At 45.4% G+C, this 17191-nt stretch overlaps 1 protein-coding gene across 1 annotated transcript; it reads left to right on the top strand.

Moving 5' to 3' along the window:
* LOC143384916 (speedy protein E4A-like) lies at nt 1–3999 on the top strand. Its single transcript, XM_077106000.1, has 6 exons — nt 1–39; nt 563–731; nt 1345–1403; nt 2210–2295; nt 3039–3207; nt 3940–3999. The coding sequence occupies exons 1-6, from the start codon at nt 1–3 to the stop codon at nt 3997–3999; spliced, it is 582 nt and encodes a 193-aa protein (XP_076962115.1).
* Nucleotides 4000–17191: the final 13192 nt, after the last annotated feature.

Genomic DNA, 17191 nt, shown 5'->3' with positions numbered 1-17191 from the left:
ATGACTGGTAAGAAGGAAGGGGTAGAGCTGTCAGGAAAGGTGGGAAGCCCACTTTTGAAGTTCAGAATAGGCCACGGGACAAGGAAGTCCACATGGATGGAAAATCTGCAGAGAAAGGAATTGAGCTAGAAGATGAGATCTAGTGCAGGAAGCGGGTAGAGGGGATGTAAAAAGGGTCTCTCCCCCCATGAGAGAAAGTGTCCATAATGAGGAAGAGTTTTGAGGAACAGGGAGATGGGACAATGATATGGAGAATCAGGGGAAGACGGCTACCAGCCAAGGGGAGAGATGGAACAATAGCTCAGAAGGCTATTGTTGAAGGTCTGGGGTGTGGGAGGTGAACTGGGATCAGAGGATGAGAGGATGAGTTCCAAATTCAGGAGCCTCACTCTGCTTCCTTTACTCAGGTCTGTGGGTAAAACCCTGCCTCCCATGTCGGTCCTCGAGGAAGAGAGAATGGACCTCAGAATCTGAGGGAGACTCGGAGGATGATCCCCCGGGGATTTTTGATTCAGCACCCTGGGTAGAATCTGGCCTCCTGACTGAGACCACTGGCCTAAAGAGAAAGAGAGAGTCCTCCACTGAATCTGAGGATGAGCTGGAGGATCTGGAAAGTGGGCTAAATCACCCCTGGGATGTGGAGTCACTGTGTGGCCTCAAAATGAAACTCAAAAAACGGCGCATGAACTTGGTGCAACCAGAACACCATGAGGTTTTCAACAGGCTTCTAGGTAGGGAGACACCCAGGTATCGCCCTCCAATCCTGCTCTTTACACAAAGAGGGAACTAATAGCCACTTGACTTTTCCAAAGAGCCCTGCTATCCCTGAGATCCCCATTCCTGGAGGACTCAGGACCCATGTACCCTGTGAAACTCTTAGATGATGGATGATTACATCACACCTGAAAAATGACCCTGCTTGGGATCAAAAAGCTTGATTCCAATTATCCTCACCGACTGCAGACACTGTGGCTCTAGTATATTTCATCCTCCCTGAGGGGTGACTATCAAATGAGAAAATAACCTAGCAACTCTTAATTCTAAGGTGGTGCATTCTTGGGGGATGATGGGCCCTGCGGTTTACTCCAAGTTCTTAGTCATACAGACATCTATCTCTTACCCCAACCCTCACTCAGTTGTTTCCCCTGAGGGGTTTCAGGGCAAATCAGCTTTCCCAGGAATGTTCCTGTCCTTTTCCTATCCAACTGGGATACTGGGCTCTTTTGGGCTCTATTGCACTCCAATCCCACATCTTCTCCAATGGAGGTCCTATTCTTCTCTCTGTTGTCTATCACCCATGAAGCCCCTTCTGGTTCCCAACTAACACCAGTGTTCTGTTCACAGAGGATCCTGTTGTCCAAAGATTCCTGGCCTGGGACAAGAATCTGAGAGTGTCTGACAAGGTGAGGTTGTTCTCCACTGGGCAGTGTTCCTGCTCCAGCACAGCCTGGAGAGGGGAGGGCTTTCTAGCCCATGGTCCTTCTGTCTCCATGTAGAACCAACAAGATGTGCCAAGTCCTGACACTTTGTGACTTGTCAACATCTCCCTTCAGGGCCTAGCAGTTCCATGCAGTGAGGACAGGTGGACCTTGCTTCTGATTGGGGTGTTGCATTCCTATCCTCCCCTCTCTGATATTGTTACCTGAGATTCTGGGTACCTCTCCTCTTTTATTTTTTAAAATATGTTTTTTTTTTAGTTGTAGATGGACAGAATACCTTTATTTTTTATCTTTGTGTGGTGCTGAGGATCGAATCCAATGCCTCACAGGTGCTAGCAAGCTCCCTACCACTGAGCCACAACCCTAGTGCTCAACAGCCTTTTTTCTGTGATGCCAGGGATTGAACTCAGGGCCTTGTGCATGTGAGGCTAGCAAGCACTCTACAGAGTGAGCTATATCCCTATCGCTGGGGCTCCTCTCCTCTTTACACTTCTTGGGACCCCCCATTCTCCAGCTTACCCAAGACCCTCCTCACCCAGCTGACCTACATGCCTTTCCTCCCCTCAGAGCTGATCCTACAGAACACACTAAGCCTCCTCTTCCCCAGACTGCTCCGACTGTCACAGGTCCTTTCCCAAACCAGCAGGTCTCCTTACTTGGTGAACTTCTCTTAGGGGCACTCTTCACTCCAGACTCCCATTCCTCTGTCCCCTCTTTCCTCCTCTTCCAGGATGTGACCTCTCTGTGTGTTTTTCTTCTCTCTCCATCAGTACCTCCTGGCTATGGTCATAGCTTATTTTAGCCGGGCTGGCCTCTTCTCCTGGCAGTACCAACGAATCCACTTCTTTCTGGCCCTGTGAGTATTTGGTCTCCTTCATCAATCAGGACTCACTACCTGGGAGGGGAGGAGGGGAACAGAGGGGCACTAACCTTTCTTTTACTTTTAGCCTCTTTGTCCTGTTTGCTCCGTGTACACGAGATCACAGCACTGTAGTATAGTTTGTTTTCTTTTCCACACTTCCCTAGTCAAAACAAACACACAAGCTCCCTAAAGGCCAGCTGTTAAAGATTCAAGGAAACATAAAGCCCACCTGAGAGAGGTGTGGAGGAAAACATGGGCACATCCTGTCCCTGGCAGAGAGACTGGAGGTGCCGCCACATCTGACTGCTCTTCCTTCCTCTATCTATACCAACATTGTTCTGTTTTCTGCCTCTGGATTTCCAAGACAGATGCCCCTTCCCAGCCTGACAAAGGTCCAGTGTAGGGTGGTCCCTCTGGTTCTTCATACAGGAGTCTTCTCACATTTGTGGTTCTTTCTACACACTCCCTGAAAATCCTTCTTAGATGGGTCCAACCACCCCTTAGGCTTCTCCCACAATTGTGTTGCTCAATGCTTTCTAGAAAAAGGCTGGAGTCCTTCAGAAGGTGTGTGTCTGGCATCGACCTCTGGACCAAGGCATGGTCCTCTGTAACACTTAATAGGGCTGGTGCAGTCCTGTCTGAAGATGGTCCTCTGGGAGTCCGTTTTGGGAAGCTGACTCCAAGGGGAGGTCCTTCTTGGTTGTGCCTCTAAAGAGCAACCTGGTTTCTTTCCCCAGCTACCTGGCCAATGACATGGAGGAGGACAACCAGGCTCCTAAACAAGAGATCTTTCGTTTCCTCTATGGGAAGAGCTATGCCCAGCGTCCCCTGTTCCACAAACTGCGCTTTCAGTTCATCTGCTCCATGGGCTGGAACACTCGGGTTTCCAAGGAGGAGTGTGAGGAGGTGGGTGGTGCTGTGTGTGCTTGTGGGGGGCTGACTGGAGAGACATAGGAAGGTGGTGTGTCTGCAGGTGGGCTCTGGGGAGGAGAAAGCTCAGGAGGGAGGGAAGGACTTCCTGGGCAGTCCTCAGTTTTGCATTTAACCATGTTACTAAGTATTCTTGATGGATCCAAGCAGAAATATTACTAATGTTCAACCATTATTCTACTCAAATCAGGGACAATGATAAAGCTTGTCTCTTGATAAAAATCAACTTTTCAAATTTGATGGGAAGGGACACCAAAAGGATTCTATCTGTCAAAGCAGCTTTACAAATGCTTAATTTAGTTATCTAATTTAGGAAAATACATTCAGTTTTTATTGAAAAGAAATCTGAAAAAATGTGTCCCACATTTTATATAATATGATCCTGATAAGTGTCGTCCATCTGAGTAATAGCTGAAATAATGTTGTGATATCCGTATATAGCTACTTCATTTGTCACCAGGCTAAATAAATCTAATAATTACACCTTGCTATGTGACCTCCTTTGTAGCTGACAGAACTTAGTTAATAGAATCAAGCCTCTCAACACTGTAGTTTTAGATATTTGTACACTGTTGAATCACAGTGACTAGAAAGTCCAAATCAAGGTGAAGTAATTTTAAGGAATGGGAAAATAAATTAACCATAACTTCAAAACCCTCAATATCCTGTAAAGTCATCAGCTTTGTTGGGGGCTCTTTTCCTTTCCAGATTCAAGCTTATAATCCGGAGCTCTGGGTGTGGGGCCGAGATCGCACCCTCATTGCCTAGAAGTCCTGGAACTATGGAGGCCTGAGGGGAGGGACAAAACTCTGTATCCCTGGCTTGATGACAGACAGAGTCAGTGATTGTCTATTCAGGATGCTCGAGGACCTAACTTCTTGATCCAGTCCTGTCCACCTCCACCCACAGCCACCCTCTGCAGATGGTGAAACAGCCTGAATCTCCAAGTCAGCTTCATGGTCTCAAACCCCAACCAACAGATGACCTCCTAGAGGTGTGCTGGGTGCTCTGACCTGAGAGAGAACAGTTTATCACTCAGAATGTGCTAGAAATCCTTAACCCACAGCAATTGGGCCCACATGTCAGCTTTGATGAATGGTTGATCTTGGTCTAAAGGGAATATCCTTTAGCCATGAATATCTCTCTCCTCCTGTAAATTCTCTTTTTACCTCTCCTTTTAAATCATCTTGGGTCACTTATCCTTTAAGGATACCAAGCATGGAGAATATTTATTTACAAGATTGTCACAGTTTTAGTACATATGATAAATGTTGTTTATTTTGAACTATGTTTATTTAAAATAGTTTTGAGATAGATGTTGTTCAGAAAATTGTTGTTTTTTTATTGGTTTTGTGATTAGTGTTATAACATGTTTGTATACATAAATATTTCTCTCAAGATTTTAATCTTTTTATCTATTACTTTTATACCTCAGTAGTATTACCCCATAATCTTATAAATATAGTTTTTATTTGATGTTCAATCATCTTGTGACTATTGAACTGCTAGTATTTAACTTGCCTTGTTTTCTGTCATTTTAAAATATGTATCATTCGAGAGCACATGTGTTATGTGCTTGTGAAGAGCACAGCACAGTGCATTTGTGAAAAACTGAATAAAGTTGAAAATCTCCTTACCTTAATGATACATATGATCATGTCATTCCAGATTGGTTATTTGCTGTCAAATGATACTGCTGTTTAACAGTGTTGTTTTTAATTGACCAAATTTGCAACCTTTGGTGGAGAAAACCACCTCAATTATTTTTCATGTAGCAGAACAACAGAGAAGGTTGTAGAACTTAAACTAGAGACTGGAATCAGGAAACACAGGGAGGATGTTGCGAGAGAGAACACAGGAAGAATAAAAGAAAATTCTGGAGGAATTTCAAAGCCAAGGTAAAAGTAAAACTTCCTGGTAAAAGTCCAAAGACAGGGACACCCAGGGAATGGAAGACTTTGCTACTTGAGTCACAATGGGAGTCTTTCCCACAACCTATGTATGTTTCTAGTTTTACATAAGTGAAGGAAATCCAAAGGGTCTTGTTGAAATAGAAACTCATGAAGGAAAATGAAGGTACTAGAGCAGGTTGTGAGAAGAATGAGATGATAGGAAGTGCTAAGGTTGCTAAATAGATAGGCACAGAGAGGAAAGAACTAAGAATGTGGGCACTGAATGACTGCAGACAAGCATCTTGGGAGAAGGGAGAGAATATGGAAGCAGCTGTGGAAAGAAGCAGGTGAAGAAAAATATCAGCAAGAAGTTAAAACAAAGTTAAAGAGAGGTGGCAACAGAGCCAGTGATGAGATGTGATATAGGGTTAAAGAGGCAAGTGGAGATGATGTGAAGAGGTTAGAAAGGACCAACATGGAACAAGCTTAAGGTTGGTTGAATGTGTTAAAAGAGGGATGGTGGTTGGGTGAGTTGAGCAAGTGAAGAGGTATAAGTTCCTTGAAGGAAGAAGTCACTAAAGACTGGCACTGTGTAATGCAATTCTGATGCTGATCAATTGCATGGAGGTCACATGCTACAGATTGAGGCTGCAAGCCCCCTCTACACTGCCCTGTCTTCAGAAACCAGCTGTAAGCTCCAGGTTTCCCAGGCCATTCGCACTTCTCATCACTGGTATATATTTGGGGATTCCCATGATCCTACTGTATAATTCTCTATAATATCTCACTGAGGTTAGAAGAGCACAATCGTATAATTACTGATTTGTCATGTAAAAAAGGACAAAAATTGGGACCAGCTAACATAAGAGGCACATGGCTGGAGGTCTAGGAGGGTCTGAATGAAGGCTGTCATGTCCTCTGGATGCAACATCTTCAGAAGACATGGATGTATATGACCTACCAGGGAAGCTGACCTTGGTTTCAGCTGAGTTTTTACAGGAATTTAACTAAGCATTTGGCATGAGTTGGATGAGCAGAGCAATAAACTAGGCTCAAGTGCTGCTCTCTGGGTACTTACCATAGAGTGTGGGAGACAGGTTAGTGTCCAGGAAGTAAGACAAGGGCAGGTGGTATGGATAGAGATGGGGGAATCACGATGTAAACTATGTAGCGGGAGGGTGGCATCAGGCAGCATCAGGGTCTCCAGACTGTTTTTTTTTTTTTTTTTTCCCTGATCCCCATGTGCGAGGTACCCTTCAGAAAACCCTGACCAGCAAAGCCTTCTTGAGGAAAGGCCTGTCGTAGGTAATGCTGGGAAGGCAAGCACTAAACTCTGACTTTGGGGCCCACCGGAAGGCTTCCTTTCTGACCCCACCTAAGTTGGTCTTCCTATTCCCACTCCAAGACTTGAGTTCCTGGCCACACCAGAAGTCCACTTGCACAGCTCACCGGAAATCCATGTTCCTGGGCTCACAGCAGGTCTGAAGGCAAGTACTTGATTTTACTTCCCAAGAGGCTATGCACCCGGTCACTCCTACTTAGGGACTATCTGAAACATGCCTGCTTCGTCTAACAGTTCAGAAGAGATACGCTGTGAGCACTGGCTCCCTACAGGCCTCCTGCATTTCTTCCCTGGTTTCTTCTTAGATCAAAGGAATGTCTAGAATGCATTTTCTTGGTGTGGTGTTTTTCCTGATTGCATCTTGATTCAGTTTAGGTTACACACATCTATACATGTGGTAAAATGGTAAAATACCTACAGGCTTCTTGCACAGATGACAATTTCCTAATGTACAGTCTTGTCATGCACATGCATTGGGGGATATTGCATGAACGGTACACTGAACTGTGTGTTCTATCATTACAAGTTTCCTTGAAACTGTATTTTGATATAAAAAAGCAAAAAATTCTAAACAAGCATTTATCTTGACTAAAAATTAACAGAGCTTGGAGAGCACTGTTTAACTCTCATTTTATGGATCTTTGGGAAAGACTGCTCTTATCTATAGCAGCCTGGCAGATTCCTAGAGGCAAAGGCTGGGCTGGTCCTTCTGGAAAAAGTCACAGAAACATCTCTATCATTATTTTGGTGATAATTAAATGGGCATGAGGCTTGATATCTTATTTAGAATAGCCATTTATTTACTTATTTTTTAACTACCAGGGATGGAATCCAGGGCTACATGCATGCTAGCAATTCATGTACTACTGAGTTATACCCCTAGTCTCCATGAAGAAAATTGAGCTCACAGTTCTGTAAGTCCAAGAGCATGGTGCTGGAATACTAGCAATTCCTCCAGCTCCCCAGACATCACAATGTGGTGCAGAAGTAGAAAGGGAGCAGGCCAAGTGCAAAAGGAGTCATATGCATGGTGTAGACTCCCTAAATAACAACCTGTTCTCATACCTCAGTATGTGAGACCTGCATTAATGCCTTCTGAGGTGAGTGTCCCCATGATCTAATTACCTTCCATTTGGCACCACATATAAAAGGTTCCACCACCTCAATACTGCCACACTGGGGAACAAGCTTCAGGCACTTGAACCACTGGGAGGCACATATCTAGTTTCAGTAAGCTTTCTTCCTCTGACTGTTCCATTTCCTGTGACTCCTTGGCTTGGATGGATTTGCTATCTGCATTACCCAGTATTTGACGTTTTATGGGTAACAGGGAGAGGCTGTAATTTAGAGTGGGGCACTGGGACCAACACTGAATTTATGATAACAAGCCAATTCCAATTGGGGAGAGCCAGCCACACTAGAAATGTCACCACATGATGAGGGGAGGGTGTGAAACTTTGTGCTACATATAAGCCAGTGCTCCAGGAAGCAGAGGAAGGCTAGAGATTGGGTTCTACTGCAAGACAACTGAAACTATCATGCCTCCCTAATGAATTCCAGTAAAAACTCAGGCCACTGAAACCAAGGTGAGCTTCCCTGGTTGGTGAGGCACTGAGCACATCAATGTCCTGGGAAGATGATGCATCCTGAGGGTACCTCCCACACCTCATGCCATGTGTTTCTTTTGGGGCTGGTCCCAAATAGTGTCCTAACCTTGGGGGTCCCCGTGAATAGGAAGCTTCTAACCAAACTCCACTCACCTCCTCCCCAGCAGGTTCTCCACACCTTGTCCTCTCTCCTCAACATCCTCCGTCCTCTGGTGAGTCAAGGTCTCTGCACCTCAAAAGAGTGTTTCCCCTCTGTGACCCCAGATCCAGTGACATCCTTGGGAAAAACAGAATGAGCGTCAATGGTGAACTTTGGTTGCTTCTGCCCAACATGGATTCAAGGGTCCAGTTTGCTGTCCCAGCTGAAATAAATTTAAAAGGCAGGAAATATATATGGAAAGTCCATGTTTAGGAATTTAGATTCCTGAGAGGCCAGCCCAGAAACAGCCCAGCTCTCTGGCCAGATAGGGAGTGTTCAATCCACAGAGAAGGAGGGGACATGGGGTCAGCAGTGTCCCTGAGCAGAAAGGACAGAATATCTAAGGCAACTAGAGGTCACAGTGCAGAGAACTAGAGAGAACTAGAGAGAGGCGAGTTTCAGAAGGGAAGGGGCACAGCAGAACTCCCGAGCACAGTGTCTTAGGCTGGGGCGACTGTGTGCTGTTGACTTCCAACCAGGGCATACAGGCAGTGGGAGAGTCTAGGGCAGGGGACCAGTGAAAGGTGTTTCCTGGCAGTGATGAGTCAGTGGGTGAGATGTTCCCTGCAGGCCAGCAGAGACTCTCTTGTGTTCAGCATTGGGTACCCCAATCCCCTACCAGGCTCTGTGTCACAAAGGGAACTTCAGGGACTCCAGGTAGTTGATGGAGAAATGATTAGATGTTACACACCAGGGAAGGGAAGGCAGCTTCTCAAAGAGAAAATCAGGGTGGGGGAGCAGCCTAGAAATGCCAAACTTTACCAACATTCAGCATCTGAAGCCCAGCCACGTGGACTCTTCTCTAATGGAGATGGAAACCGTCAGAGCAGAACTGGGGGCTCACAGGTGAGGGGAGATTCAAAGCAAGTGGAGGTTCACACAGAGGCCTTTGCTCCTGTGGTCCAAGGGTTAGGTTTCCCTTCCAACATGTGGAAACCAGAGCAGTGCAAAGCCCAGCCCCATTCATCTCAATCTGCGTGGGGCTGCACAAAGTGTCCTAAAAGTTTTGGCTGATGAATAACATGATGTATTCTGCAAAGTGTATGCATGTATGTATTTATTTATTGTAGTTGTAGATGGACAGAATGCCTTTATTTTACTTGTTTATTTTTATGTGATGCTGAGGATCAAACCCAGTGCCTCATGCATGCTAGGCAAGTGCTCTGCCACTGAGCTAGAGCCCCAGACCCTGCAAAGTGTATTTAGAATAACAAGAATTTGACTGTGATTCTTGCCTAAACGCTGGGCATCTGTCTAGTCAGATGTGGGAGAACAAGTGCCCAAGGATACATAGTTCGAGCCACCTGACCTTGTTAACTGGCTGATTAGGCTACCCTGGCTCAGAGTGGCAGGTCCTCCCTGGGGAGGAAAAGCTTAGAAAAGCACACGCCCTTCCCCAGTCATCATCAATATCAGCAGGGCAGAAAAATCTTTGCTTTGCAGAAGGACACAGAGGGGACACATCCCATGCTCTATTTGCCTCTAGAGGATTTGTGTAGAACTCCACAAATATGCTAGGATTTGGGGTTCCATTATGGGGTATGAAGTTTGAATCAGGCCCTTTGGCCTGCCACCTGGGCCATGGTAGCTAAGTTACTTCATGTCTCTGGGCCTCAGTTTCCCTGTCTGAAACATAGTGATGAAGCGAGAGTTTCTCTGCTTCTACTGGAAGGTGGGACTTTTGTCAGTTACAGGCCTCTGAAGCCAAAAAATCCCATTTCTTCTCAACTCCCACGAAGTGATGTTAAGAGTGGCAGCTCTCAGTGGTGGGCTATGTGCCTAGTATTGCAGCAGACCCCACAGCTCACTGAAAATTTCTTCTTTCTGGACTCTTTGTCATGAATTTGAAGAATGAAAATCACAGATGAGGATAAGTGAGTGCAAGAGCAGAATATATTCAAGTGTGACCAGAAGCAGAACTCCCACAGGGCAAGAGGAGATCCAACAGGGTTGCTGTTTGGGAGTGTGCTAGTCTAAGGATTTACACAGCACTTGGGTGAATACACTGGATGAAATTTATGCAAATCAGCTTTGGAAAAATACCAACGCTATTGGTTAACTCTTGAGACTGAATTTCCATTCAGGTCTGCCTTACTTCTGTTTTCTCACTGCTGGCCTGCAATCCCAGCTTCCCAGGAGGTTCAAGTTAGTGGACCCTGGATGCCCAGGTGTTCCGAACTGCAGCCCTGTGTGGAGAGGGTACCTGTACTGGTCCAGGGCCAAGCTGCAGTGGGGTGACAGGTTGGCATCCTCTGGCTTGCCTCAGTATTGCCTCACTGTGCCTCAAGCCAATTTTGTCATAGCAGGCTCTGGAGAGCTATGGTCTGTGGATACACATTCCCTGGGATATCTTCTTGCACTTAGCTAGGGGTAGCAGTAGGTGGTTGACATTGGGACAAGTACATGGATTCAGTGGCATCTGCAGCTCTAAGTCATAAGGCCTAACTGACTGACAGTGGTACAGCAACAGGTAGTGATAGACTTTGGTACACAGCAGCTGCTGTTTTTAAGACAATTAACAAGGGAGAGATTGCAGATCACAGCTAGGACCTTCTTTTGAAGGTTTTTCTTTCAGAGCTATCACCATGGCCAAGATGTTGGGTTGCATGTGGCAGAGAGAACTGGGCAGGTCCCTCCTCCAGGGCACCCTTGGCTGCTAGGAATACATCTTCACCTTCAGTTTTGGGCTCCATATAAGTGGGTCTTGTGCAGAAATGACCTGGCAGGCAGAAGGATTTAGGTGGAGGCTGACGGTGGGTAAGAGACGTCCCCTACTGATGCAGGAGGAAGACTATGGCCACACAGGCTTCTCAAGAGGAGTTGTTGTCTGGTCAGACATCTACGAATAGATCCTAGAAAGGAACACTATAGAGTGACGCCCCTGGGCAGTGAGCTTTACAAAGATCACTTCCTGTGTGGGGTGCTGAGTTTAGGATCAGCCCACTTCAGAGATAAGGAAATTAAGGCTGGGAGAAGTCTCTTGACCTGCGCATGTATCAGAGCTGGACACTGGTAGAAGCAGAAATTGAATTCAGGGTTACCTGGCCTGATACTGTATTGAAAGAGACTGGATTGGATGTGGGGAGCAGGACTTGGGAACCCGCAGCATGGCTGCTGTCCTGTAGGGCTCTTCATTTGTCAGAGATTAGATGACACAAGAATGACCCAGCTGGGGAATGAGGAGGATCAGCGGTGGGCTGGCCAGTGTGTTTCCAGCATTCTAAGGGCAGGTGGTCTAGCTGGGCATAAATGTGCTGGGCTTTGGAGAAGAATGACAAGCTTCTATCTGAGACACTAGTGTGCCATGCCCTTCCCCTGAGGCTGGCATCCTGGCAGTGACTAGAGGAAGTTGGGCTTAGACTGGCTTTGCCCCAAGCAGGCTAGTTGGCATGTCTGGGGTCCATGACAGCTCCTTCCTAGCTGCTCAGAATCAGTACTGCTGGCATCATGGTCATGCTCTACATCAGCCCATACATGAGGATCTGCTACTAATCCTGTGGAGTCAGCCTCTCTTCATTTGTCCTGCTTATAGCTTTAGGAGTACTCCTCCCTAACATGTGGACACACAGCATCTTGCTGAGATGAGTCTGGGGTGGTCCTGGGACCTGCATTTCTAACAACTGCAGGGTAAGGCCAAGGCTGTTGGTCTGGGGAACTTGCAAACACTCCCACAGCCTCCATGCTTGGTCTGTGTCCATCTGTCCTCCTAGTATGCCATCTGGTTATCTCCCATCCTTCAAGACCCTTCCCTGCCTTGTCAAACCCTTCTCCACAGCATAAGCCTACACTCCTGTTTCAGCCATCCTGACTTTTTGTAGTGGAGATACATGCTTACTCCTACCACCCATGACAGTGGGCCTCGCCTGGTCAATTTACAGGGTTCTGGTGTTCCTGCAGAAGTCCATGCCTCCCTGAGTTTCATGTTACAGCAATTCCCATCCTTTGTTTTTGTTTCTTTTTCATTTTGTACTGGGGACTGAACCCAGATGTGCTCTACCACTGAGCTACATGCTCAGCCTTTTTATTTTAAATTTTGGGCTCAAACTTGTGATCCTCCTTTCTCAACTTCCCAAGCGGGTAGGATTATAGGAGTGTGTCACCCAGCTTAGATTAATCTTTACAAGTATCTATGCCCTGGGATGATAGTATTCTTGAGGGGATTTTCTTTTTCCTCTGCAAGGCCCCACTGGGACAAAGATGTGACCCTTCTCTGGGCAGCTCTAGGACCCTCAGGGATGCAGTCTTCATCAGAATATGGCACCTCAAGACTGGCAGCCAGGATCATACCGGCTCCTCATCTCAGGAGCAGCGCAGCTCTGTTGCACTGAGCTCCAATCCTCCTCGAGTCCTGGTTCCTCAGAGGTTTCTGATGGATCTGAAGTTTACTGGGATATAGTTCAGACAGGAGGTTCTTCCTCATTAGTGTATCGTCTGAGTCTGGGGGAGTGTGTCTGACACAGCCATCCCTGGTCACAGAAAAGGAGCAGCCCTGCCCCTGAATTTCTCAGTGGCCCTGCAGCCAATGCTCCCCTCTGGAGGTCTTGGATAGTGTCTGTGATCTCACTGTTATCTGCTGAGGGGAGGGGTGGCTTACCTCCCTAGATCAGGGAGCAGGGTCCAATCCTCTGGTGGTATGCTCCTTCCTGTTTTCATCAGTCACAGTGAGACCCTTCCGGGCTTTCCTGGCCACTCTCCCTCCCTTGGGCTCTGCATTGGTGGTGTCCTGGCTTCCTCAGTTCTGTCCATGCCCACACTCCTGGGGAGTGAGTCTTTATCGTGGCTGTAATGGGTGATTATACACCTGGTCCTACAGTTCTCGGGGTCAGGATTCTCCCTGGGCTGAGGCTGAGGTGTGGGTAGGCTGCATTCCTTCTACAGGCTCTGTGAAGAATTTCCCTCCTGCCGTCTAAAGCTTCTGGGGGAACCTGCATTCACTGGCTTCCTCTATTCTCCAAGACAGCAATCAGCTCATGTCTTTCACTCTGACCTCTGGATAATGCAGAATAATCTCCCCATCTCAACATCTGCAATTGCACATGCAGAATCTCTTTTGCCATATGAGGTGCTATGTTCACAGGACCCTGGAACACTGTGGGGCCGTTTCAGCTGCCTATCCCTTCCTGAGGCTATTGTGGCATATCCTGAAACCCATTTTATTAGCCCAACAGCCTTGTCAGTGTCCCTGCTTGGCTTTTGACAGATCTCAGTTCTGCCAACGAGATCAGCTCCCATGACTCTAGAAGAAACAGCAACCTGAGAAGTTACTAGCCCAGAGGTGCATACTACCTGAGTCACAGGCTCAGCCACAGCCCTCAGACCATAGCATGTGGCTGCTTTGAGCTTTCATCTTCACAGCAGATGTTGCTAGCTCACATATGGATTGGGAAGGGCTGGTCACAGACAGAAGAGGACAGCTGGAGCGGGGGGTAGGTCCCAGCTACCTCCTGACTTGCAACCCTATCTCCCCCGATGGCATCCTGTACTTCTTGAAGAAAAAGCTGGGTGGCACAATGTATGTGTGGGTCTCATGCTGTCCTACCTGTACCCCCATGAGACCTGGAGATTGACCTTCCCAGTTCTTCCCAGGGCAAGTGAGACAGTAGAAGACTGGGTACTTATATATGATGGATAATATCAACTCTCTCCTTTTGGAAAACTTTTTTTTTTTTTTTACTTACTAGTATAAGTAAAATAAAAATGGCATATAATTAATACAAAATTTAAAAAAATAGAGAAAAATATCTAAGATCTAAAGAATGAGATAGTAAAAAAAAAATAGCCTTTAAATTCCAAGAATTATCCTGTTAAGAGTCTCATTTTAAAATAGTAGGCAATCTATGTCCTCATTTTTGGCTCAAAGGCAGGTTTTATAAAGTAATTAATTGTAATAGTTCTCTTTTGCAGATAAATGGCGCAGATCTGTAAAAACAGCCCCACATAGCTGGCCCTCCAAGCAAAACAGAAAACAATACCCCCACATTGCCTCCTGGAGAGCTGGGACCCTCAATAAGAATATGTCCTAACACTGTCCATCCTAACACTATCCAAAGTCCCTGGGCTTGAAACACCTAGTGACAATACCTACAAATGCTGCATTAATGTAGTACGCACACAGACAAAAAGTAAAAGTGGAGTGCTTCAGATCAAGGTTCCAGGAAGACATGAGGCACTGAAGAAGACACAAAGCTATGCAAGCCTTGGAAGGCATCTGCATTTACACATTCACTTTCCACTTGAGATAAAGAAGCAGAAATGGACCTGGGCCCTGTAGTAGGTGCCAGGTGATGACCCCCTACCAAGGAGCACAGCTGTGTTGCAATGTCCTCACCAGTCTTCCTTGAGTGACCCATAGTCCTACATCAGGTACAGCCACTGACAGCAGAGCAACAAAGATCACAAAATTGTGGATGTTTCTGGTTCCTGCAGCCATTTTCTATGGCTAGAAATAAGCAAGAGCTCCTGAGGCTCAAAGGCAGAGGAGAAGAAAGAGGCGTCTCCTCATTAAGCCAAACATGGTAAATAGCAGCCTTCAGCTGTCAAGAGCCTTCTCTATGAACACATGATAGCAATGAGAATGAACTGTTTCTAGTCAAACCTCTCACACAGGGCCAACTACAGCACTTCATCTCAAATAAAAAAAGATCCAGGCAGAATGGCACATGCCTATAAACCCAGCGACTTGTGAGGCTGAGGCAGGAGGATTCCAGGTTCAAGGTCAGCCTCAGCATCTTAGACCCTATCTCAAAATAAAAATAAAAAGGCTTGGGGATATGACTCCATGGTAGAGCGTCTCTGAGTTCAATCCTGAGAGCCCAGAGCCACGCACACATGCACACACAGAAGCACACAAAATAATAGAAAAATAAATGACTACGATAATATCAAGAATATTCCCAACAAATACTTGCTCATATATATTTATAGAAAAAGAGGATCAACCTTTTGAACACAGATGATAGAATTATATTTGTTCCAAATGCTCCCTCTACAACTTGTGATATTTCTTTTGTAGAGAAATATCAACCCAAAGCTAAATACATTGTCTTTATGCTCAAATGATGAATTAATTATTGAGAGGTGACTAATAAAACAAAGGCACAATGGAAATTATACACGCATTAAGAATTACCAATGTGTTAATTATTTTAGAAAAGCAGACTTGAAAGTAAAATTTATAGGGAAAAAAACCTCATTGATTCAGTGAAGGTAACACAAGTGACAGTTAAAAACTGCAAATGGGTCAAGTTGATAAAAACTGAATCTTAGGACTGAGTGGTAGGACACTTGCCTAGCATGCAAAATGTCTGGGTTTCATCCAAAGTACCATACAACAATGATGATGATAATGATAATAATAAATTAAGTTTTAGAACCTCCTCCTTTCCCTGAACCCTAGTCCTCAGTTACTTTTTCTAGAAATAACAAGTAGCTGTGTCTCCTTCCATGGAAAGTACATAACAATACATATTATATTCTCTTTAGAAGACCAGCAAATGACATATGATGTCTTGTACCTTAGCCCACACAAAATCACCCTTCATTGTTCACGACTTATTTTCTCTTTCTCCCCCCCCCCCCCCCGCCCGCCGCACTGTGCAACCTGTTTCAGTGCCAGCAGCCTAAAGGCAGAGGTCAGGCAGAGCTTCTGGCCTAGTCTAGGACACTATCAGAGGCACAGGGGAGGGGCCTGCCACAAATCCATATCCAGGAATCACTTTCTCACGTAAAGGTGCACAGCAGACCATGAAATGGATGAAGTAGGTTCATCTAATCAATGACCTTTGGACACACATAGTGTTTTCTGATGTTTTATTTCTAGGAACAACACCATGATGAAAATCCCTACAAGAGCTCCTTTGCACACATCAAATATATAGGAAAAAATGGGTGTATACAATCCCTAGGGATTCAATTAATTTACTTTCTCACGAACAAAATGAGCTGCCTGAGGGCTGGGGACCTGGCTCATGGCAGAGAACTTGCCTGGCATGCAAGAACCCGGATTCTACCCCCGGTATTGGGGGGGGGGGGGAAGAGATTCCTATTTCTACCCAACCTCATCAGTGCAATGTACGAACAGATTTTATTTTGTAATTGAAGCTAAACATTTTTTACATTTGAAAGTCATTTGTTTTCTCTACTGCTTGTGTTGTCTGCCTGTCTTTCTACTGCCTGTGGGTTCTCTTCCTATCACTGTAGAAGACATTATATGCTAAGGACACTGCTTCCTTATTTAAGGTGTTACAAATACTTTTTCCTACCTGGATTTTTTGTTTGCTTCTTACCTTTTCCACAGTATTTGTTGTTCTTGTTTTAGAAATACATGACAGTAGAATGCATTTTGACATATTATATATACATGGATTCTAACTTCCCATTCTTGTGGTGTAGAAGGTGAGGAGTTAAAGTGATCATGTATTCTTATATGAACACAGTAATTTTTGATACATTCTGTTTTCCTATTCTCTCACCCCCACCACTCCCTCCCTTCCTTTCATTCCCCTTTGTCTAATCCAATGAACTTCTCTCCCCCCCACCTTATGTGTTAGCATCCACATATCAGAGAGAACATTCAGCCTTTGGTTTTTTGGGATTGGCTTATTTCACTTAGCATGATAGTATCCAGTTCATCCATTTACTGGCAAATGACATAATTTCATTCTTCTTTAAGGCTGAGTAATATTTCATTTTGTATATATACCACATTTTTTTTCCTCCATTCGTCTGTTGGTGGGCATCTAGATTGGTTCCATAGCTCAGCTATTGTCAATTGAGCTGCTATAAACCCTGTGTGGTTGCATCACTACAGTATGTTATTTTAAGTACTTTGGGTACATGGGATAACTGGTGGTTATCAAGTGGTGGTTCTATTCCAAGTGTTCTGAGGAATCTCCATTATGCTTTCCAGAGTGATTGCACC

The sequence above is a fragment of the Callospermophilus lateralis genome, chromosome 19, assembly GCF_048772815.1.
Source record: "Callospermophilus lateralis isolate mCalLat2 chromosome 19, mCalLat2.hap1, whole genome shotgun sequence".
NCBI lineage: Eukaryota > Metazoa > Chordata > Mammalia > Rodentia > Sciuridae > Callospermophilus > Callospermophilus lateralis.
The sequence above is the reverse complement of the archived record's forward strand: the minus strand, read 5'-3'. Positions and strand labels throughout refer to the sequence as shown.

Bases quoted from the DNA above. Each gene is read 5' to 3' on its own strand.
- LOC143384916 (XM_077106000.1), top strand. From the start codon at position 1: ATGACTGGTAAGAAGGAAGGGGTAGAGCTGTCAGGAAAG. The intron at 40-562 runs GTGGGAAGCCCA...ACTGGCCTAAAG, and splicing joins GGGTAGAGCTGTCAGGAAAG to AGAAAGAGAGAGTCCTCCAC. The intron at 3,208-3,939 runs GTGGGTGGTGCT...TTTCCTTTCCAG, and splicing joins CCAAGGAGGAGTGTGAGGAG to ATTCAAGCTTATAATCCGGA.